This window comes from Somniosus microcephalus, chromosome 28 (genome assembly GCF_052327205.1).
Source record: "Somniosus microcephalus isolate GS21.2 chromosome 28, FLI_Smic_1.0, whole genome shotgun sequence".
Taxonomy (NCBI): Eukaryota; Metazoa; Chordata; class Chondrichthyes; order Squaliformes; family Somniosidae; genus Somniosus; species Somniosus microcephalus.
In genome coordinates this window covers 43,857,232-43,880,293 of record NC_141014.1, presented here as the reverse complement: position 1 = coordinate 43,880,293, position 23,062 = coordinate 43,857,232, and the positions used below count along the sequence as shown (strand labels likewise).

General features: G+C 47.1%; 1 protein-coding gene across 6 annotated transcripts in view; it reads right to left on the bottom strand.

Annotated features, from left to right (window-relative positions):
• Positions 1-4,482, bottom strand: part of LOC147099704 (uncharacterized) — a 171,841-nt gene extending 167,359 nt beyond the window's left edge. For 5 of the 6 annotated variants that reach the window (XM_085969099.1, XM_085969095.1, XM_085969097.1 and 2 more), the window contains exons 1-4: positions 4,209-4,482; positions 3,329-3,509; positions 1,666-1,727; positions 1,199-1,265 (exon numbers count right to left, since the gene is read on the bottom strand). In XM_085969099.1, coding sequence (XP_085825225.1) covers positions 1,199-1,265; positions 1,666-1,727; positions 3,329-3,509; positions 4,209-4,380 — 482 coding nt within the window. In that variant the 5' untranslated portion in view covers positions 4,381-4,482. The remainder of the gene's footprint in view (positions 1-1,198; positions 1,266-1,665; positions 1,728-3,328; positions 3,510-4,208) is intronic. The other variant, XM_085969098.1, reaches the window with a different exon arrangement.
• Positions 4,483-23,062: the final 18,580 nt, after the last annotated feature.

The following is a 23,062-nucleotide window of genomic DNA, read 5'->3' as shown; positions in this document are numbered from 1 at the left end:
TCCTAATGTGGATCGGTGTCAAATATTTTGTCTTAAAATACTCCTGTGCAGCGCCTTGGGACAAGGTGCTCTATAAATACAAGTTGTTGTTGTTGAAAGCAGTCTTCTCTTTTAACAGAAAGTTGACAGTGTGAATGCATTTGGATTTCCAGTTTATGGAATTACATCCAGGAGTAAGTGAGCATCCTTAATGGGTATATGGACAGGTGCAGGAAAGTGGCAACAGGGTCTCTCACTCAATTCCACCAGGATTCTAAGGCTGTAAGCAAAGGAATAGGTTGCAGGAAGAGACAGGGATGTGAAGGGTCTCGTGCTTCTTGGGGATATGGGGATAGGGCAGGAAAGTGGAGTTGAGGTAGAAGATCAGCCATGATCTTATTGAATGGCGGAGTAGGCACGAGATGCCGTATGGCCTACTTCTGCTCCTACTTCATGGGCATTTCAGGGATGAACTACATTGTGTGGCACACACAGAGGGCAAGATTGGTACTAAAGACAAATCTGCTACAAAGAAAGCCGTGTTTGAAGTAAGTAATATATCTTCTAAGCCTGGCCAACTTGATGAGGTCATTGAACTCCTTCTGGCATTGCTTTCATGTCAATGGGGTGCTGGAGGTGGCAGTCACTGCCATGGCCACCCCATTCCATTGGGCCATCACGACAGCCTTCGTGGGGCTCCTCCCCATCATTCCCAAAATCTGGTTCCTCCTCTGCTGAAATCTGACAGCAAGACTTCCACTGTGTCTCTGAAAGTTCTGAGGCGCTCTGGCCCAAATAACTTGACTCTGACATTTTCTGGTTCTCCAACTTGACTTAGGATCAAAATGGTTGCACAACATTCTGTAGCCACTTCAATGTTGCAGCAGCGTGTGATTTTCTTCCTCCCAGAGGTGGGCTACCAATAAACGGTGCTAACAGTGCTGGCAGCCCACCTACATTAGTGAGCAAGGTCGGAGAAGAAAATTAGGCACGGGTCACAAGTTTTTTTATGTTCTTATGTACCATATACACACATATTTATTCAGTCAGTTTATAAAATAAAGCTTTCACAGTAGTGCATTGTGTGCACACTGGTGTTACGATACATTTACTGGTGGTCAGTGTGGTCCACACACACGCCTACTGTTACTGGTTCACTACTAAACTGACTGGTTTCATTGTTGCCAATTTCAAGTCCAATAGTTACACAGATACTTACAGGTTTCCTCTGTTCACATCACCTCCATACCCTTCCAGTTGCCCTGAAGTTGTATCAGATTTCTTATCTGGAAAAACATTGTTTTTTTAAATTAGTTAAAAGCCAACAACCATTAAACACAAGGGTTAATTCTGAAATCCCATGATTCCAGAGGAGAAGCCACACTCAAAGGAAAATGGGTCAGAAATAGAAAATGGTAGCAATGATTCTCCAAACTATGTTCCCTGTGAGCACAGCTAAGAGCTGGGATGCAGAATTAGCCCTATAAAATAATTTCAGAAAGTTCAACAGGTCTAATTTTTGAATATATAATCGCTATAGGCATCTGTTATCTTGCTTCAACATTATATGCAGATCTTCAAGCCTTCAGTGGCCAGTGGATACAAACCCCTAAAACTGAAAATATCATCCTCGTTACCCTCTCTTCACCAATTAACATTTAAAGATTGGTATAGCATCATACAAACCTGTCTGCAAAATACAAATGTTTTCTATGGATGTGGCCTCTTCATTCTTTCCACTGGAGAGCCTAGAGAGATTACATTGTTAATAGTCAAGTCATTAGCTCCTTTACAATTTAAACACTGGAAAGTGTATACCAGCCTTACCACCTCTCTAAAATCAAGTCTCATGACAAACCAGAGACTTTCCTAATCTATATGGCTCAGTATCACTAAGAAATGCATTTAACCAATGAACCATCAGAACACTTCTTATTTTTTGTTCTTTTATTTCGAACAGTTTATTCTTCAGGAATAGTGAGGCTGCTTGAAAGAGCCAGATCTCCAGCCATGTGCTCAAGTGCTATCTGAGTGAGAAGTGGGTGCTGAGATGGTATTTGCAGCCTAGACCCATTCCTCCTTTCCACAAAGACAGACTTCCTGCTCTATTCCTCGTTAGTGGTAGTGCAAAATGGCCAGAAAGTGACTTTACAGTTAACTGTAATCCATTTTGCTCACTAGGAGGAACATCTAAAAGGAGTTATATTTGAATAGCACCTTATCATATGTTGTGGAAACATCCCAAAGAGCTTCAGACAATAACAACTTGCATTTATATAGCACCTTTAATGTAGATAAACGTTCCCAAGGCACTTCAAAGAGGCATAATCAAAGAAAAGATACCAAGCCAAAGGAGACATTAAAAGTGTGACCAAATGTTTGATCAAAAACATGGGTTTTAATGGGGGGGGTCTTGGTTTTTGTTTTACCAGAGATTAATTAACTTTTGGAATAGGCTTCTGGCTCATGCAGTCGATGCAGATTCTCTGCAAATGTTCAAAAGTGAGCTGGATAAGTTCCTGGGGGAGGCTGATATTGCTGCATAGAAAAGGTAGCTGGGATTTTGGGTAATGTACCTCGTGGTCAGTTAGCTCCTGGAACTCATTAACGATTGAAGTCAATGGAGCATAAAATTGAGCAGGTTGTAAACCAAGCATCTGACCCAAATCCACTCCATTCTTGGGTTAGGTTAAAAACCAGGGCTTTAGTTCCCAGGCGCAACAAAGACAAAAAAAGGGACAGAGAGCTGTTAGGTCTTTCAAGTCTCCATCACCAATGCCTGGAATTGGTACAGTCCCAATGTAAAGATAAGGAGAAAAATAAAGCCCACTTAATTTTCCTCCTCAGTCAACCATTGGAAACCTCAGCAGAGGTGCATCTGTAGAAAGGTAACATTAATGCTTGTGCTGGGATTCCCACAGACCACAGAGTCTGCAAGGGTTCTGGGGCAATCCAAAGATTTTGGCAGGCAAGTTGATTCCTCATTTTTAAACCCCTCTCCAAATGATATGTGGGTCCCAGGGCCTTCTAGATGCTGCTTTCCGCGCAAGTCGCCTAGGACAGGAAATTTATGGGCAACTCCCCTCTAACAAGCACAGCGCATCTCAGATACACTGCATCTTTCAAGCACCCGGCGGAGGGTGCCAAAAGAAAATATACTCATATTTTCATTCCTTAGGATGAATTCAAATTCAGATTAAACTTGGATACATTAGTGAATTATCCATCCCATGTCAGAAATGTTGAACTTCATAACAATATTTTACCATTTATCAAAGCTTCTAATAATATACGCAACACCATTTTGCAATAGTGTATACACAGTCTATGTGTAAACTATGGTAGTTACCCCTCCTGTCTGCATTCAGCTATCCACTGCTTCATGATGTTGTGGAAGGTTCCTAAGTTCACAGCAATGTCCCTTTCTTCAGGATTTAGCATTTTGTGCAGCAATCTTAGCTGCCCTTTCTCACAGCTTTGACCTGTTACATCTTCCAGATATCCAATGATTCTGGATACGTATACTTCCCCTACAGACACAAGAGGGACAGTCAAGGCTGGGCTCCATTAACCACTGAAAAACAGTAGGTTTAAAATGCAATCAACTTTTACAATAGACTGTACACTGGAGCATAAGAACAGTCCAGGATGAGAAATGGTAATTTGGTCCATCAAAGTCCCTCCCTCTAGTACCACAACTCTCCCCACCCTAACATCCAACTGCATTTTAAATGTCCCTACTATCTTTGTCTCCACCAACCTATCTGGTGAATTATCCAAACATTTATCTCCCTTTGAATAAATAAGTTCTTCTAATATCTGTTTTAAATTTACTTTTCACTCATTTAAATACCTATTTAGCCTGGCTTACTTTGAAGTAATATTCTGGCTTTATCCTGTAGATCTATACCATATAGTATTTGATATGGCTTGATGAAGTGCCCCGTTATAACCTTTTTCTTTAGATTGTAGAGCTCGTGCTTCTCTAACTTTACCTCATGGCTCAGCCCCTTTACACTCAGGATCATTCCTGCTGTTCATGTCTGCACTCTCTCCAATTCATGTACCTCCTTTTTGTAGTATGTAACCATAATTGAACACAATTCCAAGTATAGTATAACTGGTACATTGTATAGTATAACCTCTGTAGAGCTAGACTGAAGTTTTTGGCATCTAAATCTTTTGATTAGATTACAGCTTAGTAATCACTTCAAGCAAGTGTATGTTACCTTTCCCTTCGGTATCACAGGATTCAAATGTGCAATTTAGAACATCTTCCTCTGAGCAGATACTCATCTCAGTTGAGTTCTCAATAGAGTCTTTTGCTATAATTTCACACACCAGTTCTGAAAGGACAAGGGAGATGCTTTCCATCAGAATCACACATTGTCCACATAGCATCAGTAGGTAAACAAAACAAAACTGTCTCACTCAGCAAAAAATGCTATTTCTATTATTGATGAAAAACTTTATGGCCCCGATATTTCATGGGGAGATGGCGGTTGTGGGGGGTGGGGGTCGAGATGGTGGTCCGGGGGAGGGGAAGGGAAGGGTAAGATGATAATTGGGGGGGGGGGGGGAGGAGGAGGGAGAGATGGTGGTCAGTGGTGGGGGAGAGCGAGATGGTGGTCCGGGGGAGATGGGGAGGGGAGGGGTGAGATGGTGGTTTTGGGGGGGGGGGGGGTGGTGGGGGGGTGAGATGGTGGTCGGGGGGCGAGATGGTAGTCAGTGGTTGGGGGGGAGCGAGATGGTGGTCAGGGGGAGGAGATGGTGGTCAGGGGGAGGAGATGGTAGTCGGGGACGAGATGGTGGTCGAAGGGACAAGATGGTGGTCGGGGGCAAGATGGTGGTCGGGGGCAAAATGGTGGTCGGGGGCAAAATGGTGGTCGGGGGCAAAATGGTGGTCGGGGGCAAAATGGTGGTCGGTGGTGGGGGGGAGCGAGATGGTGGTCAGTGGTGGGGGGGCATAGAGTTGGTGATTGTTGAGCTGGAAGCAGACTAGCTGGTTGGGCCGGGGGGAAACACTCTTGCTCCTCCTGGCCCACAAGCAGTGCTGTAAAAAGGCATTTACCTTATGAATCCAGCCCTTCTCACCTCCTTTTACCTGCCATGTTTCCCGAGGCATGGGAAATCCAGCCAACATTAGTTATAAATAAAAAGCTTGTTAAAATGGAGGCACGTAGCCTATTTAACAGCTGTTACCGTCTGACCCGCCTTCTGAGAGCGAATTGGTTGCCTGCCGACCTCCCAAGTCGCGTCCATTAAAGCTGGAAGTGAACAGGTTCAAGGCGGGTTGGAGTCAGGTTTGAAATTTTTAAAATTTGAGCTTCTCACCCAACCCAAACCCACCCCTTTTTTAGATTAAAATTACCCATGTATCAGAAGCCAGAAGCACCAGTTCCTTACATTGATAATTAATTTCACACTTCTCCACTAAGCTGTGCTAGGATTGCAATTAAAAATACCCCTTCCAGTTTCATTCTGGAAAGCAGGGACATGTGTTGAAATTGAACTTCACAAGCACCAGCAACCTCCTAGGACCACACCCAAGTGGCCATTCTTCATGATTGACCAAGTAACCATTTGAACTTGGAGGGTATTACAAGCAGGGATCACTAGATAATAATCAGGCGCAGGATCTCTAGCTGAGTTTCTAGCCCATGGGCGATGTGGCAAATTGAGAACCCCAAAGGCTGCCTAGCTGTATGTCAATCCTAAATCAGGCAGCCAATTTACCAGTTCAGCAAACTAGGAGAGCTCTGAAACAAAAAATACCCAAGCAGTGCCAAAATGTCTAATACTGGTTCTTACGGTCAGAAATTACATTTAGGCATTTTTTCCAAAAGGAAAAACTAGATGTCTCTCAAGCAGAAAGAAGGGACAATTGACACACCTTAACAAGTTCATTTTAAATTGGATTAACTACTTTGTTAGAATAGCGTACAAAGCGCAAAAGTACCTGCTAAAGGTTAAGAAGTAAGAAACATAGAAGATAGGAGCAGGAGTAGACCATTTGGCCCCTCGAGCCTGTTCCGCCATTTAATGAGATCATGACTGATCATCCAAATTCGGTACCCTGTCCCTGCTTTCTCCCCATATCCCTTGATCCCTTTAGCCTTAAGAAATATATCTAACTCCTTCTTGAATATATTTAATGAATTGGCTTCAACTGCCTTGTGTGGTAAAGAATTCCACACGTTCACCACTCTCTGGGTGAAGAAATTCCTCCTCATCTCAGTCCTAATGGCTTACCCCTTATCCTTAGATTGTGACCCCTGGTTCTGGACTCCCCCACCATCGGGAACATCCTTCCTGCATCTAGTCTGTCTAGTCCTGTTGGAATTTTCTAAGTTTCAGTGAGATCCCCTCTCATTCTTCTAAACTCTAGCGAATATAAGCCTAATCGACCCAATCTCTCCTCATACGTCATTCCTGCCATCCCAGGTATCAGTCTGGTGAATCTTCGCTGCAGTCTCTCCATGGCAAGAACATCCTTCCTCAGATAAGGTGACCAAAACTGCACGCATTTATCCACATTATACTGCATTTGCCATGCATCTGCCCAATCACCCAACCTGTCCAAATCAAACTGAAGTTTCTCTGCATCCTCCTCACAGCACACACACCCACCCAGCTTTGTGTCGTCTGCAAACTTGGAGATATTACATCTAGTTCCCTCGTCTAGATCATTTATATATATATTGTGAATAGTTGGGGCCCTAGCACCGATCCCTGCGGTACCCCACTAGTCACTGCCTGCCACTCGGAAAAAGACCCGTTTATTCCAACTCTTTGCTTTCCGTCTGCCAACCAGTTCTCTATCTAAGACAGTACCTTACCCCCAATCCCGTGCGCTTTAACTTTGCCCGCTAATCTCTTATGCGGGACCTTATTGAAAGCCTTCTGAAAGTCCAAATACACATCCACTGGTTCTCCCTTATCTAGTCTACCAGTTACATCCTCAAAAAATTCCAGTAGATTAGTCAAGCATGATTTACCTTTTGTAAATCCATGTTGACTTTGTCCGATCCTGTCACTGTTTTCCAAGTGCTCTGCTATTACATCTTTTATAATGGACTCTAGCAATTTCCCCGCTACCGATGTCAGACTTACCGGTCTATAATTCCCCGTTTTCTCTCTACCACCTTTTTTAAATAGTGGGGTTATATTAGCTATCCTCCTGTTCTAGAGTCTATAGAATTTTGGAAGATGACCAGCAATGCAGAGAAGGGCCACTCACAATACTGCCTCTCAGGTTGCATTTAGAAGCACTAGAATAGGTCAACGGCACGTGTAGCCATCCAGTGTTAAGAAAGACTAGTTGGCTCCTGTTCACTTTGAACTTTATAATAAAATAGAATTTGCACTGATATCATCCTTTGTTATTCATGGGATTTAGAGTCATACAGAAAAGGGTGCACTAGTGCTGACTCATTGAATTAAGCGATGATTATTGGCAGTTATGTAGGGGTAAAGAAGGCTGAGTGAGTGTCACATGCTAGGATGGAAAGTGGAATGAGAGAATGTTTCTTTATTTGAAAATGGGTGAGGAGGAGTTAAGGCTTTGATGTCAAAGGTAGATAATGTTACACAGAAGAGAAGCTTCAGTGATGAGATGTGCTGTTGCCCCTTGCAGCTGTCATGGAGGACTCCTGAGTGCAGGTCAGTGTGATGCTCGCCATACTGTCTGCCTCCAACAAAGCTAGGGTTGCCTCTCCCACAAACTCCAGACCTAACTGTATGCTGAAGTGCGGGGCACAGCAGGCTACAACTATGCTTGACACACGATCCACGATTTGCAGCATAATGTAGAGCCCCACCAGACTTTTCTAGGCAGTGAAAGGTCTTCTTGATGACCAATCTTGTAGAGGCACGTGCCTCATTGTAGTGCTCCTCTGTTGCTGTTCGGACCACTCCTAGTGGGATTATTAATGGGATCGGGGATAGGCTTTATCACCCACAAGCCATCCGTTGACATAATCTTCTTCGCTGAAGAGGTCAGAGAGGACCTATCGCTCTGATGTAATACCAAAGGCGATCAATTCACAGCTCTCCTCTAAGTGTGCCAGTCATCTGCCAAATGCATTCCCGTACTGCACCATGGCTGATATTAGAGGTATTTCTTTCCACAGGGTCATCACCGAAGCATACGGTGATTATGGATTCCCTGCAGTCCTTTAAAAGGGAGCTGGACAAATTCCTGAAAGAGGGCATTTCAAGTTATAAAAGTAAGTTAGGGAGTAGTTGGGAATAATGGATTACAAGTTGCCATTGTCTCCTGTAGCTTGCTTGATTGCCTTAAGGAGGCGGTGGGAATTTTCCAGTTTTTCTCAAAATGGTTAAAGATATTTTTCTCCATTTATTCGCCTCTCCCAGGTGATTGTATGACTTGAGGGGGAAGGGCAGACTAATGGGGTACACGGCTGCACCATAGTTGGGTGGGGCTGGTCTTTTTCTATCCTTTTCCTTTGTTCATAAGTTCACACAAACATGTTAAGAACAGTGCTACCAGAGGAAATTAAATACCCAAATGCTGTAGCAGATTTTGTAATAACATGTACTGATTAACAACAGGCACAGATCAAGAGTTAAAATCTACTAAGTGATTTCACAAAGGTGCATGTGAGGGATTTAACAGCCTATTCAAAGATTTAAAATCCTGGAAAGTGGTATTCACTAAACGTACATTTTCTCAAATGAGAGTTAGATAATGCTACAATTTGGAACACAAAGGGGTCAAGTACGGCTCCAAAACAGAAGTGAAACCAGGTGAATGTGATTGATACCTACTGATAAAATCCAGCAACTGATTTATACTGAGCTCAGTGAGGTGCTTGCATGGCCAGCAGTAACCCAAAAGTAAACTTGCCAGATTCACTAACACCGCCTCCACGTAAACCCTTTGGCCCAGAAATTCGAGTCGGGGGCTTGCCGCGCGTGTAAGCCCCCGATCTGCACTTACCCGACGCACCGGCCGTTGAGCTTCAGGGACGCCTGGAATTGCTGTTTTAAAATGTTGACTCCCGGGCAGCGTCTGACGTCACGCCGCCCAGGAGTGCAGCCAGCGCGAAGCCTGTAGCGCGCTGTGCAACTGAGACACGCCCCTTGAGGTCTCAGTTTAACAGGACACGCCCCCAATGTTTCTGCCAAGCTGCTAAGCATTTTTACATGCAAAGCAGCAGTTTAAATAGGTTTTTGGAAGTTTTTTGAAGCTTTTGGTAACTTTTATAAACTTTTAAAAACGTTTACATTATTTTGAAGAATCTGAAGTAGTTTTAAACAGAATTAAAGCAATTTAAAGACTTTTAAAAGCCCTAAAAGAATTTTTTAAATTCCATTTATTTATTTAGCAATGTCGTTGTCATACGTGTCTTCACACTGTTCCCTTTGGGGAACTGTATGAAGTGGTGGAAGGATTTATGGCCATGATTAAGGCTCATTCCGTGACCGTAACCATCTTTGAACCAGCCATTAGGGCGGTTAGTCCTATGGCGAGAGGGTTTTACGGGCTCCCACAAGCTATACAAGGAGGGGGGGCCACCCACACCCACGGACGCAAATATCCCACTGGATGTCAACCCAGAATTTAGAGCCGGAGCTCCGACTCCACTTGCCGGGACTGTCTGGAGCGGGGTTCGAAACCCTACCCTGATCTGGCCCAGCGGCGGGGATCCTACCGCTATGCCAAAGGCCCAATCCGATTAGCAACGTGAAATGGCTGGAATGAGCACAATTCACGGCATTGAAAGAACTCACAATTGAACTGATGATGACCTCAGCAATCTCCTCAACGAGGTGGAGGCGCAGCGCCTGCTCATCATTGGTAATGAGAAGTCCAAAGGCACCGCAAAAAGGACAGATGATAGCTTGGTCTTTCAAGTGGCAGCATAGGGCTCCAGTCACGGGGAGGGAAAAGGCGCAGGAAACGTATGGGTGTCACCTTTTGTGCGGAGTGGGCCTTTTGCGTAGCAGTAAGCATCCCCGCCGCTGGGCCAGAAGGAGTAGGGTTTCGAACCCCACTCCAGACAGTCCCGGCAAGTGGAGTCGGAGCTCCAACTATAAATTCTGGGTGGACATCCAGCGGGATACTTGCGTCCGTGGGTGTGGGTGGCCCCCCCCCCTCAGATGGGTTGTGGGAGCCCGTAAAACCCTCACGCCATAGGACTAACCACCCTAATGGCTGGTTCAAAGATGGTTACGGTCACGGAATGAGCGTTAATCACGGCCATAAATCCTTCCACCACTTCATACAGTTCCCGAAAGGGAACAGTGTGAGGATACGTACGACGATGACCTCTTGCGCAATGCACCTCCTTGGACCCTCAGTCGCAGATGCGAGGGGGCAAATCGTGCAATTGTTAAATTTTTCATTTTATTGACATGTAAAATGTTGGCCCAGTAATTCCCTTCCAAATGCACGAGTACGGTCGGGGTACTTACGCGTCTGGCCGGAGGAAATGCCGGTTTTCAGCATGCACAGCGCATGCGGGGAAAACCAGCATTTCCTGTCCTCTGAACGAAGGGGTTCAGAGGCAGAACGCGTGCGCAGTAAAATTCGCCGCTTTCATTCATGCTTTCAGTGAGGTCAAGTCCTTACAACTTACACATGAAAAAAGCATGGGTACAGTTGCTCCAGAGGCTGCGGAGGAAGATATTTCTTATCGTGGAGCTTCTGAAAGTATGTATGTCTGTATATATTCCTTTGCGTGTTATGTATATATTCCTTTACTTATGTGTATGAATGTATTATTTAATTATGACTTTCAGAGAAAGTAACTTATTGGAAAATCATAATTAAAAACATACATTCATACACATAAGTAAAGGAATATAAAACATACATACATACACGTAAAGGAATATATGCGGACATACATACATAATTACTTATTACTGATGAAAAGTTTCTTTCTTAAAAGTGCTGGAAATGTTACATTACGAATTTTAGAACACTCATTTTCACATTCAATTCACACAGCCACAATTGCTCCTTCTACCTACCGTTCTGAAAACCCGTTTAAAAAAAAAACTTTAAACTTTAAAACTTACTTAAAATTTCTTAAAATAACTTCCCTCCCTTTCCCAAACAAAAATATTGCCTTTCAGAAGCTCCACGATAAAATATATCTTCCTCCGCAGCCTTGGAACAACTTTACACATGCTTTTTTCAAGTGTAACTTGTAAGGACTTACCCTCACTGAATCCATGAATGAAATCGACGAAGTTCACTGCGCAAGCGCTGCCTGTGCAGTCGTACGCGCTGTGCCTATGAACCCCTTCGTTCCGAGGACTGGAAATGCCGGCGTTCCCCGCATGCGCTGTGCATGCTGAACGCCGGCATTTCCAACAGCCAGATGCGTGAGTACCCAGACCGTACTCACGCATTTGGTCACGAATTTCTGGCCCTTTATTTTTTTTTTTACTGTTTCCCCAGTGGCGTGTCTTAGTAAATCCAGCTAGATTACTGTGAGGTTGCTGCCAGTGCATGAGACTCACTCACTGAGAGTCAGTAGCACTAAAGCCTCACTAAGTTAAAACAATAAATGCACAAGTCTGTCAGTTCCTAAAAGAGAAAGGTTAATAATTCAGGTCTGATCCTTCATCACAACTGCTCCGAGGAAGGCAATGTTCAAATCAAACAGCTGAAGGGTGTCTATAAAGGTGATGAGATACTGCTCTTGAAGTGTGCATTGAGCCTTGTTGGAGCAATATAGGAGAAAGATGGAAAGGACAAATGGGAACTGATGCATGGGGCACATCACTGTGCAATCACTTGCTAGGAAAAACTTACCATGTGTACCCGTTGATGAGAATGATAAAGTTCTCTTTACCGCAGCAACACTTAATGTGGAGTGCTGCGCTTTATTACACCTTGAGCTATCAACACTGTTACACCACTTCACACTTAATCCACTACATTGCTTCTCATGTGTCCATCTCCTCCTTCTTCTTATGGTGTGGAGATGCCGGAGTTGGACTGGGGTGGACAAATGTAAGAAGTCACACAACACCAGGTTATAGTCCAACAGCTTTATTTGAAATCACAAGCTTTCGGAGCGCTGCTCCTTCATCAGGTGAAGTGGAGAAATGCATAAAGACACAGCTTATATAGTCAGAGAATCATGTCAGATGTTTACAGGTAATATTTCCAACTGCCATTTATCACACCTCGGCAGAGAGATAATCACAGCAATCAAAGGTGTGAATGGTGTCCAAACAGGTCAGTCAGGAAAACATTACATCAAAGAACAATGAGGTGGGGTCACAAGGGGTCAATTATTGCAGATGCTAGGGTCTGTATAAAAAACAAAAAAAGACAAAAAACATTTTTTTTGCTGGAAATCACAGCAGGTCCGGCCGCATCTGTGTAGAGAGAACAAGCCAATGTCGACTCGAGTCTGGATGACCCTGCGTCAGGTGGGGTTACATGTAGCGTGACATGAACCCAAGATCTCGGTTGAGGCCGTCCTCATGGGTGCGGAACTTGGCTATCAGTTTCTGCTCGATGATTTTGCGTTGTCGTGTGTCTCGAAGGCCGTCTTGGAGAATGCTTACCCGAAGATCGGAGGCTGATTGTCCTTGACTGCTGAAGTGTTCCCCGACTGGGAGGGAACACTCCTGCCTGGTGATTGTTGCGCGGTGTCCATTCATCCGTTGTCGCAATGTCTGCATGGTCTCGCCGATGTACCATGCTCCGGGGCATCCTTTCCTGCAAAGTATGAGGTAGACAACGTTGCCCGAGTCACATGAGTATGTACCATGTACCTGGTGGGTGGTGTCCTCACGTGTGATGATGGTATCTGTGTTGATGATCTGGCATGTCTTGCAGAGGTTGCTGTGGCAGGGTTGTGTGGTGTCGTGGTCGCTGTTCTCCTGAAAGCTGGGTAATTTGTTGCGAACGATGGTCTGTTTGAGAGCGAGTAGTGGAGGCGTGGGGATGGCCTTAGCGAGGTGTTCGTCGTCATCGATGACATGTTGAAGGCTGCGAAGAACATGACGTAGTTTCTCCGCTCCGGGGAAGTACTGGACGATGAAGGGTACTCTGTTGGTTGTGTCCCGTGTTTGTCTTCTGAGGAGGTCTATGCGATTTTTCGCTGTGACACCTCAGCACTTCACTCTACCGCAAGCCCACAGACAACCTCACGATGCTTCACTTCTCCAGCTTCCACCCTAACCACGTTAAAGAAGCCATCCCCTATGGACAAGCCCTGCGAATACACAGGATCTGCTTAGACGAGGAGGAACGCGATGGACACCTACAGACACTGAAAGACGCCCTTGTAAGAACGGGATATGACGCTCAACTCGTCGATCGACAGTTCCGACAGGCCACAGCGAAAAATCGCATAGACCTCGAGGTGGATTTCCTGGGGAAGACGAACATCTTCTCGTGAGGGGTGGCGTTTGTGGCAGTACAGAGCAGTGATCGTATGGAGTGGAGCGCATCGGGGAGGACATCGGGGAGGACATCTTGCCAGCGGGAGATTGGGAGGCCCTTGGATTTTAGGGCGAGCATGGCGGTCTTCCACACCGTTGCGTTCTCCCTCTCTACCTGTCCGTTACCCCGGGGGTTGTAGCTGGTAGTCCTGCTCGTGGCTATGCCCTTCTCGAGCAGGTACTGGCGCAGCTCGTCGCTCATGAACGACGAGCCCCTGTCGCTGTGGATGTAATTGGGGAAGCCAAATATGGCGAACAGGTCGTGGAGGCACCTGATGACTGTGGCGCTGGTCATGTCCGGGCAGGGGATGGCGAAGGGGAAACGGGAGTACTCGTCAATAATATTGAGGAAGTACGTCTTGCGGTCAGAGGAAGGAAGGGGCCCCTTGAAATCGACACTGAGACGTTCGAAGGGGCGGGTGGCTTTAATCAGGTGTGCCCTGTCTGGCCTATAAAAATGCGGTTTGCATTCGGCGCAGACCTCGCAGTTCCTGGTCATGGTCCTGACCTCCTCGATGGAGTAAGGCAGGTTGCGAGCTTTAATAAAGTGGAAGAACCTGGTGACCCCCGGGTGGCAGAGATCATTGTGGAGGGTCCGTAGCCTATCGACTTGTGCGTTGGCACATGTCCCACGGGATAGGGCGTCTGGGGGCTCATTAAGTTTCCCGGGCCGGTATAAGATATCGTAGTTGTAGGTGGATAACTCGATCCTCCACCGCAATATCTTATCATTTTTGATTTTCCCCCTTTGTCTGTTGTTAAACATAAATGCTACTGACCGTTGGTCAGTGAGCAGGGTGAAACGTTTACCGGCCAGGTAATGCCTCCAGTGCCGTACAGCCTCCACTATCGCCTGGGCCTCCTTCTTGACTGAGGAGTGTCGAATTTCGGGGCCCTGGAGGGTTCGTGAAAAGAAGGCCACGGGTCTCCCCGCCTGGTTAAGTGTTGCGGCTAGGGCGAAGTCGGATGCATCGCTCTCCACTTGGAAAGGGATGGACTTATCCACTGCGTGCATTGTGGCCTTCGCAATGTCCTCTTTTATGAGGGTGAAGGCCGCACGGGCCTCTGCCGTCAGGGGGAAGGAGGTTGACTTGATGAGGGGCCGGGCTTTGTCCGCATAGTTGGGCACCCACTGGGCGTAGTAAGAGAAGAACCCTAGGCATCTCTTCAGGGCTTTTAGGCAGTGGGGGGTAGTTCCAGGAGGGGGCGCATTCGGTCGGGGTCAGGGCCGATGACTCCGTTTTCCACCACGCAGCCAAGAGTAGCGAGGCGTGCGGTGCAGAACATACATTTTTCTCTGTTGTATGTCAGATTCAGCCGCTGGGCCGTACGGAGGAATTTTTCTAGGTTGGCGTCGTGGTCCTGCCGGTCATGGCCGCAGATGGTGACGTTGTCTAGATAGGGGAAGGTGGCCTGCAGCGCCTTCTGGTCAACCATCCGGTCCATCTCCCTTTGGAAGACCGAGACCCCGTTGGTGACGCCGAAGGGGACTCGGAGGAAGTGGTAGAGGCGACCGTCAGCCTCGAAGGCCGTGTACTGGCAGTCCTCAGGCCTGATGGGGAGCTGGTGGTATGCCGACTTCAGATCAATCGTCGAGAATACCCGGTATTGTGCTATCTGGTTGACCATGTCAGATATGCGGAGAAGTGGGTATGCGTCTAATTGCGTGTATCGATTGATCGTCTGGCTGTAATCAATAACCAGGCGCTGTTTTTCACCGGTCTTTACTACCACCACTTGGGCTCGCCATGGGCTGGTGCTGCCCTCGATAATCCCTTCCCTCAGGAGTCTTTGTACTTCTGATTTAATAAAGCTCCTATCCCCGGCACTGTACCGCCTGCTTTTAGTAGCAATTGGCTTGCAGTCTTTGGCGAGGTTAGCGAACAACGGGGGGGGTTTGACCTTCAGGGTGGACAGGCTGCATACTTTGCGCGGCGCCATGTTTAAATTCTGCCGGCTGCAGACTGTAAGTGGGGGCAGGGGCCCGCCATATGCCATCGTGACGCTCTCCAGATGGCACTGGAAGTCTAATCCTAGCAGTACGGGAGCGCAGAGCTGTGGCAGGACGAGGAATTTAAACTCTCTGTACTCCACGCCGTTCACTGTCAGAGTCGCTACACAGTAGCCGCCGACGTCCGCCGTATGGGACTTTGAGGCCATAAAGACCTGGTGGCGTGTGCGCATAACCGATAGGGAGTAGCGTCGCACCGTGTCGGGGTGGATGAAGCTCTCCGTGCTTCCGCAGTCGAAAAGGCAATTTGTGGCATGGCCATTTACCTTTACGTTCATCATGGACCTGGCTAGTTGATGGGGCCTAGATTGGTCCAGGGTGATGGAGGCCATCGTCGAGGTCGGTGGGTCACTGTAGTATTCGCCCGCGCCGAGGGCCTGGTCCCGAGATGGTGTCCAAGATGGCGGCTCCCCCTCGGCTGGTGGTGTCTAAAATGGCGGCCCGCACGGCTCACACGTGGTTGGTGGGGTCCAAAATGGCGGCCTGTACGGTTCACACGCGGCGCTGCTGGAATTGGGGGTCGATTTCGCCTTGCACACTCTCGCGTAGTGACCTTTCTTGCCGCATCTGGAGCAGGTCGCGTCCTTTGCTGGGGCATTGCTGTCTGGGGTGCTTGGCCTGGCCGCAGAAGTAGCACTTCTGGCCTCTGGTCATTGCAGCTGTAGTTGGGCTGCTGGCGGCTTGTGGCCTTACCGGGTCCCAAGATGGCTGCTCCCATGGCATCCACGTGGCCATCCGGTCAGGGGGGTAGGCGTCCATGTTCTGGAGGGCCACGTCTAACAAGTTAGCGAGGGCCACCGTCTTCTGCAGGTCGAGCCCCCTCTGTTCCAGCAGCCTCTGCCGAGTATAGTTGGACCTGATGCCGGCTACGTAGGCGTCTCGGATCAGGTCTTCCGTGCATTCCTTGGCCGTCACCGCTTTGCAATTACAGTCCCGGCCGAGGACTCTCAGTGCCAGTAAATATTCAGCGCCCGATTCCCCGGGGCGCTGTTTTCGGGTAGCCAGGTGTCTGGCGTAGACCTCGTTAACAGGCCTCACGTATTGTTCCTTTAGCGTCGCAATGGCGGCTGCGTAAGTAGTGGCGTCTCGGATGATCGAGTAGACTCGGTGGCTCACCCGTGAGTTCAAGACAAGCCGTTTCGCGTCATCTGTAGTGACAGTAGTGCTGGAGGCCTCCAGGAAGGCTTCGAAACAGCTCAGCCAGTGTTCAAAGTTATTGGCTGCATCTGCTGCTTGAGGATCCAGGTCTAAACGTTCCAGCTTCAAGATTTGCTCCATGTTGAAAATTAGTCAATAAAATTGATGCGCTATCAACAATACCAAAGATTATGAAATGGACTTATATGAAGTAGGCTTTTATTGACTAAGAACTAGAGCATGCCTCTGCTAGTGAATCCATCCTAAGAGCTCCCGGGGGAAGGGTGGTGAGTCACCTTTATACCCGGGCTTAGGGGTGGAGCCAGGGGCTGAGACATGCCTGGACTTGTACAGGGTTAACAGTGGTTTACCACACAGGCATGTACAGGTTAACAGTGGTTTACCACAGTGCTGTTCCCTGCATTTCTCTTGTAATTGACGTGCGGTGAAGATCATGTCCATTGTGCCCCTTAGTGGGCGGAATCCGCATTGCGTCTCTGGGAGGAGCTCTTCGGCCAATGGGAGAAGGCGATTAAGGAGGATTCTTGCGATGATTTTCCCTGTGGCAGATAGCAGGGAAACTCCTCTGTAATTACCGCAATCGGACTTGTCACCTTTCTTGAAGATGGTCATAATTACGGCGTCTGAGATCCCCTGGCATGCCCTCCTCCTTGCAGATAAGAGAAATGAGTTCATGAATTCGCGCCAGTAGTGCTTCTCCGCCATGCTTTAGTGCCTCGGCGGGGATTCCATCTGCTCCCGAGGCCTTGTTAATGTGGAGTGCTGCGCTTTATTACACCTTGAGCTGTCGACACTGTTACACCACTTCACACTTAATCCACTACACTGCTTCTCATATGTCCAGCTGCAGTGGAAAAAGCTGTCAAAGGAGCAGCTCCTCATAAGATGATGCAGAACATTATTGTGCTTTCCTTTTCCTGGATCCATTATCGAACTAATATATTAATTTAAAGCTTCCTTAATGCTCCTTCCAAATAATCAATTCAGTATGATAGACAGCTACTAAAAATATATAAATAAAACACAAAAGTAACATTAAAATAAGCAAAATAGTAGAAAGCAGAGTAAAAGGAGAAAATAAGTGAGAAAATGAATGAAATTAAGAAAAAAAGCTAGGGAAAATGAAAGTAAGTACAAGGTCTTTATGCAAGATAATCCTCTCTTCAACCTTTTCTTTTCCCCGGACCATTCTGTAATCAAGGAGGGCAGATAATTCAGAGAGTAAATCAGGTGCAGACATACATATCAGGAAGTTCTCATTAATATTACTGCTTGCTTCGTGGTGTTGCTCATGGGTACCCTACATCCTATGCTACCTTCTTTCACTGTCTCATGTATGAAGCACAATGTACCTAATAGACAAATCAAGACTCACAGTGCTCTCTTACACCGATCCCCCAAGTCTCTTCCAATCTCCCTTACGGATGGTCACCCGTTCCTTTGCTTCCCTATTCCTCTCAATCTGTGGGCCAGCATGCTTCAGAACATACATTCCAGGAGCCTTCCATTCCCCCTTGCAGAGTCGTGGGCAGTTAATGCTTGAACTCAGCAATTTACTGCACAAGCAACACAACCGTCTCACACTTCATACATGTTGTGTCTCCTCTCACCCTGGGGAAGCAGAGGGAAAATTGGAAATAACAAGGCAAAACTCAGAAGATTCTGTGGAGAAAACGAGGCGAAATGCTGTTGCTGATACGTATCACTGTTACTGGTTATTATTAAATGTATCCTGTACTTTTTTTAATTATTCATTCCAAGGATGTGGGCAATGCTGGCAATTCTGCATTTTATTTGCTTATCCCTAGTTCCCAGAGAAGATGGTGGTGGGCCTTCTTCTTGAACCACTGCAGTCCTGACAGAACTCCCATAATCATGTTATGTAGGGAATTGCAGGATTTTGACTCAGCAAGGGTGAAGGAATGGCAGTATATGTCCAACTCAGGATGGCGTGTGACTTGGAGAGGAACTTGGAGCTGATGGTGTTCCCATGATATTGCTGCTAGAGATCACAAGACTGGGATGTATTGTCGGAGCGGTGAGTCCATGCACTGCATTCTGTCGGGAGTACTTGCTGCAGCCAGTGTGCTAGTGGTGGACGCCATGTGTCCGGCCACAGGAGCACCCATCAAGCAGACTGCTTTGTTCTGGATGGCGTCGAGCTTCTCGAATGTTGTTGGAGCTGCACCCATCCCGGCGAGTGGTGAGTATTCCATCAACCATGCTTGGAGTGTTATCTGGAAGAAGCTCACTATCTAGCACTTCACACTGCGCACTCATCCCTGGACACACTGTGGGAGCAGAGGGCAAACTGGCCCGGCACCCAGCCTCAGCACCTGCCAGGACCACATCAACACAAGCACCAGTTCTAGGAAAAGCCCCACTTACATAGGAACAGGAGGAGGCCATCAAGCCCTCGAGCCTGTTCCACCATTCAATGGGATCATGGTTGATCTGCGACCTAACTCCATATACCCGCCTTTGGTCCATATCCCTTAATACCATTGGCTAACTAAAATCTATCGATCTCAGATTTAAAATTAACAATTGATCTAGCATCAATTGCCGTTTGCGGAAGAGAGTTCCAAAGTTCTACTACCCTTTGTGTGTAGAAGCGTTTCCTAATTTCACTCCTGAAAGGTCTGGCTCTAATTTTTAAGACTGTGCCCCCAGTCCTAGAGGCCCCAACCAGCGGAAATAGTTTCTCTCTATCTACCCTATCTGTTCCCCTTAATATCCTGAAAATTTTGATCAGATCACCCCTTAGCCTTCTAAATTCTAGGAAATACAACCTTAATTTGTGTAATCTCTCCTCGTAACTTAATCCCTGGAGTCCGGGTTTCATTCTAGTTAACCTGCGCTGCCCTCCCTCCAAAGCCAATATATCCTTCCTGAGGTGTGGTGCCCAGAACTGCTCACAGTGCTCCAGGTGTGGTCTAACTAGGGCTTTGTTTAGCTGCAGCAAAACTTCTACCCCCTTGTATTAACATTAGGAGCAGGAGTAGGCCATACGGTCCCTCGGGCCTGCTCCGCCATTCAATAGGATCATGGCTGATCCAAACCTAGACTCACGTCCACTTCCCTGCCCTCTCCCCGTAACCCCTAATTCCCTTATCAGCTAGGAAACTGTCTATCTCCGTTTTAAATTTATTTAATGTCGCAGCTTCCACAGCTCTGAGGTAGCAAATTCCATAGATTTACTACCCTCTGAGTGAAGAAATTTCTCCTCATCTCAGTTTTGAAAGGGCAGCCCCTTATTCTAAGATTATGCCCCCTAGTTCTAGTCTCACCCATCAGTGGAAACATCCTCACCGCATCCACCCGATCAAGCCCCCTCACAATCTTATATGTTTCGATAAGATCGCCTCTCATTCTTCTGAATTCCAATGAGTAGAGGCCCAACCTACTCAACCTTTCCTCATACGTCAACCCCCTCATCTCTGGAATCAACCGAGTGAACCTTCTCTGAACTGCCTCGAGAGCAAATATATCTTTTTTCTTAAATATGGAAACCAAAACTGCACGCAGTATTCCAGGTGTGGCCTCACCAATACCCTGTATAACTGAAGCAAGACTTCCCTGCTTTTATATTCTAGTCTAGATATAAAGGCCAGCATTCCTTTAGCCTTTTTGATTATTTTCTGTACCTGTTCATGCATTTTAATGATCAATGTATCTGGAGCCCCAAGTCTCTTTGGACCTCCGCTGTTTTTAGCTTTTCACCATTTAGAAAGTACCCTGTTCTAGCCTTTTTGGGTCCAAAGTGGATGCCCTCACACTCGCCTCCATTGAAATCTCTTTGCCAGTTTTGCCCAGCACTGGGCCAGACCTCCGGCCAAACCCGTTCTGAGTTTGAACTGAGCCGAAACTCCCAGCCCTTAATCGTCTCACAACCTTTGTGTCACCAAAAACGAAAAGCGGCAAAATGTGAGGGGAAGTTCAGTGACGGGCCATACATTCAGATTGCACTCACGGCCACTTACTTCAGCTCTGGCGAGGTTCAGTGACTGAAACGCTCCGGCAGACTAACTACCCGAAGGCCGGGGCGCGGAGCCGGTGCGAGCTCGACAGCCTCGCGCAGGCTCCAGCAGCTTCGCTGGGAACGCGAGCGGCAAAGCGCGCCAACCGCCGGGGGGGCAGGACCAGCGCAGACTGACAGCCGGCTCAGCCAATCAGCACCGACGGGACCGTTTTCTCAGCCAATCGGCAGCCGGCTGATAGGCCCGCGCGCGAGAAAGGCGGAGTGTGTTGTGGAATAAGCCAATCAGCGGCGAGGCTCTCCGGCGGCGGGCTGGGCTGGCCGGCGCTCAGGCTGGGAGGGCGCGGTCGGACGACTAGTACCGCCGCACTGAGTAACACACGGGCACCCTGCAAGAACTGACTCGGAGACAGGTCACTGAGGTGGCAATCTTAACACAAATTGAATTGCCGGCCAGTGGGTGTGTTGTGATTGGAGCGGCTGCGTGAGGCAGGTGTGAGGGTGCGGCCGTGAACTCCGGTGAAAATCCCGTCTTCTGGCTGCTCGGTGGCACCAAGGAAACCAGAGTCTATTTCTGAGGCACCGTGGGACCAAGCAACAGAAAGGAGTTGCAATGAAAGACAAGCCTCAGTGCACTGGGCACAGCAAAGGCTGCAGATCCTGACAACATCCTGACTGCACACCACAGCTGCTCCTCTAGCCCAGCTCTTCCAGTACAGCGGTGATACTGGCATCTACCTGGCAATGAAGATTGTCCGGGCATGCCCCATCTACAAAAAGTAGCACACCAATTACCATGCTATCAGAGTGATGGAAGGAGTCACCAATAGTGCCACTTCTACCATTGCTCAGTTCAGGTTCTGTCAGAACCATTAAGCTATGGCACTTATTGCAGCCTTGATTCAGGTAGGGATGCAAGACAACATGCAATTGAGGAGCCCTAGCAGAACTGAGGTCAATTGGGGGAGTCAAAGGAAAAACCCTCCAGTGGCTGAAGTCATACCTGATACAAAGGATACTCGTGATTGTTGGAGGCCAATCATTGCAGCTGTGGGGCATTGCTGAGCAGTTCCTCAGAGAAGTGTCATTGTCTCAATAATTTTAAGTGTTTTATCAATGATCTTCCATCATAAGATCTGAAGTGGATCTGTTTGCTGACGATTCCACAGTGTTCCTCTCCACTCACAACTCCTCCAATAAAAAAAACCATGCCAGCCTACATCTAGGCTCAGGCTAACAAGTGGCAAATAACGTGCGTGCCAGACAATGATCATCTCTAACAACAAAATAACCAACTACCTCCCCCTGACTGTCACCAGCACCACCATTATCATCTTTGGGGGGGGGCGGGGGTCATCATTGGCCAGAAGCTGAACTAGACCATCCATATCAAAACTGACTGCAAGAGGAGGGCCGAGGTTGGCTATGTTGATAGGGTGAAATGAAGTAAGGTGGGAGGAGGCTCGTGTGGAGCATAAACGCAGACATAGACCTGTTAGGCCGAATGGCCTACTTCTGTGCTGTAAATACTATAATACTGTATAATGAGTGCCTCACTCTGATCCTTCAAAGCCTCTCCATCTACAAAGCTCGTCAGGAATGTGATGGAATACTTGCCTGGATGGGTGCAGTCGTAATTACACTTAAGAAGCTTGATACCATCCAAGGCACAGTAGTTTGCTTGACCAGTTCCCCTGTACCAGTGGACTCAATATCCACCCACTTCATCACCAGCACGCTGTGGCTGCAGCATGTACTGTTTGCAGCATGTACTGTTTACAGGATGCACTGCAGCAACTTAGCAAGTTTACTTTGACAACGCCTCCCCTGCAGTCTACTACCAAGAAGGACAAGAGCAATAACACCATCACCTTCAGGTTTCTCTCCAAGTAACACCCCATCCTGACTTGGATATGTATTGCTGCTCCTTCATCACAGGTAAGTCAAAATGGCCCAAAAAACTTTCCTCATCTGTATTTATCTTATTATTTTGTGATAGCATGACTTGTTTAACATCTTCATCCTTTCAATATACAGCGGAAAATGTTTAAACAGCTTTGCTTATATTGCGATAAATTGAGTTAATTTGCAATGAGTGCTTTAAAGAATGAATTGGAGAAACCAATGAAGAGCAACAGCAGGGCGGGAAGCAGATGCAAAGGCCCATTGTTGGTGGGAAGTGGACATGTAGTCTCAGGAGGCCCTGAAGAGCAGTGACATCAAGTGGAAGCCGACAGGAAGATGGATGTGGCAGCAAGGGGTTTGGGTGGGAATGCTTGAAGCAGGCCTAAGAGCAGCGAATAAAAGTAGGGAACCATTAAAAGTTAAATAATTGTAAAATTAAACTTACCTGGAGGAAACACAGGAACAAATGAAATATTCAATCAAAAACACTTACCTGCAATACCACTAGGAAACAGTTTGGAGGAGCAGCAACAGCACCAGCTAATGTTAGGAGGACTAAAAGGTAAATATAATGGTAAGTATACATACCTTAC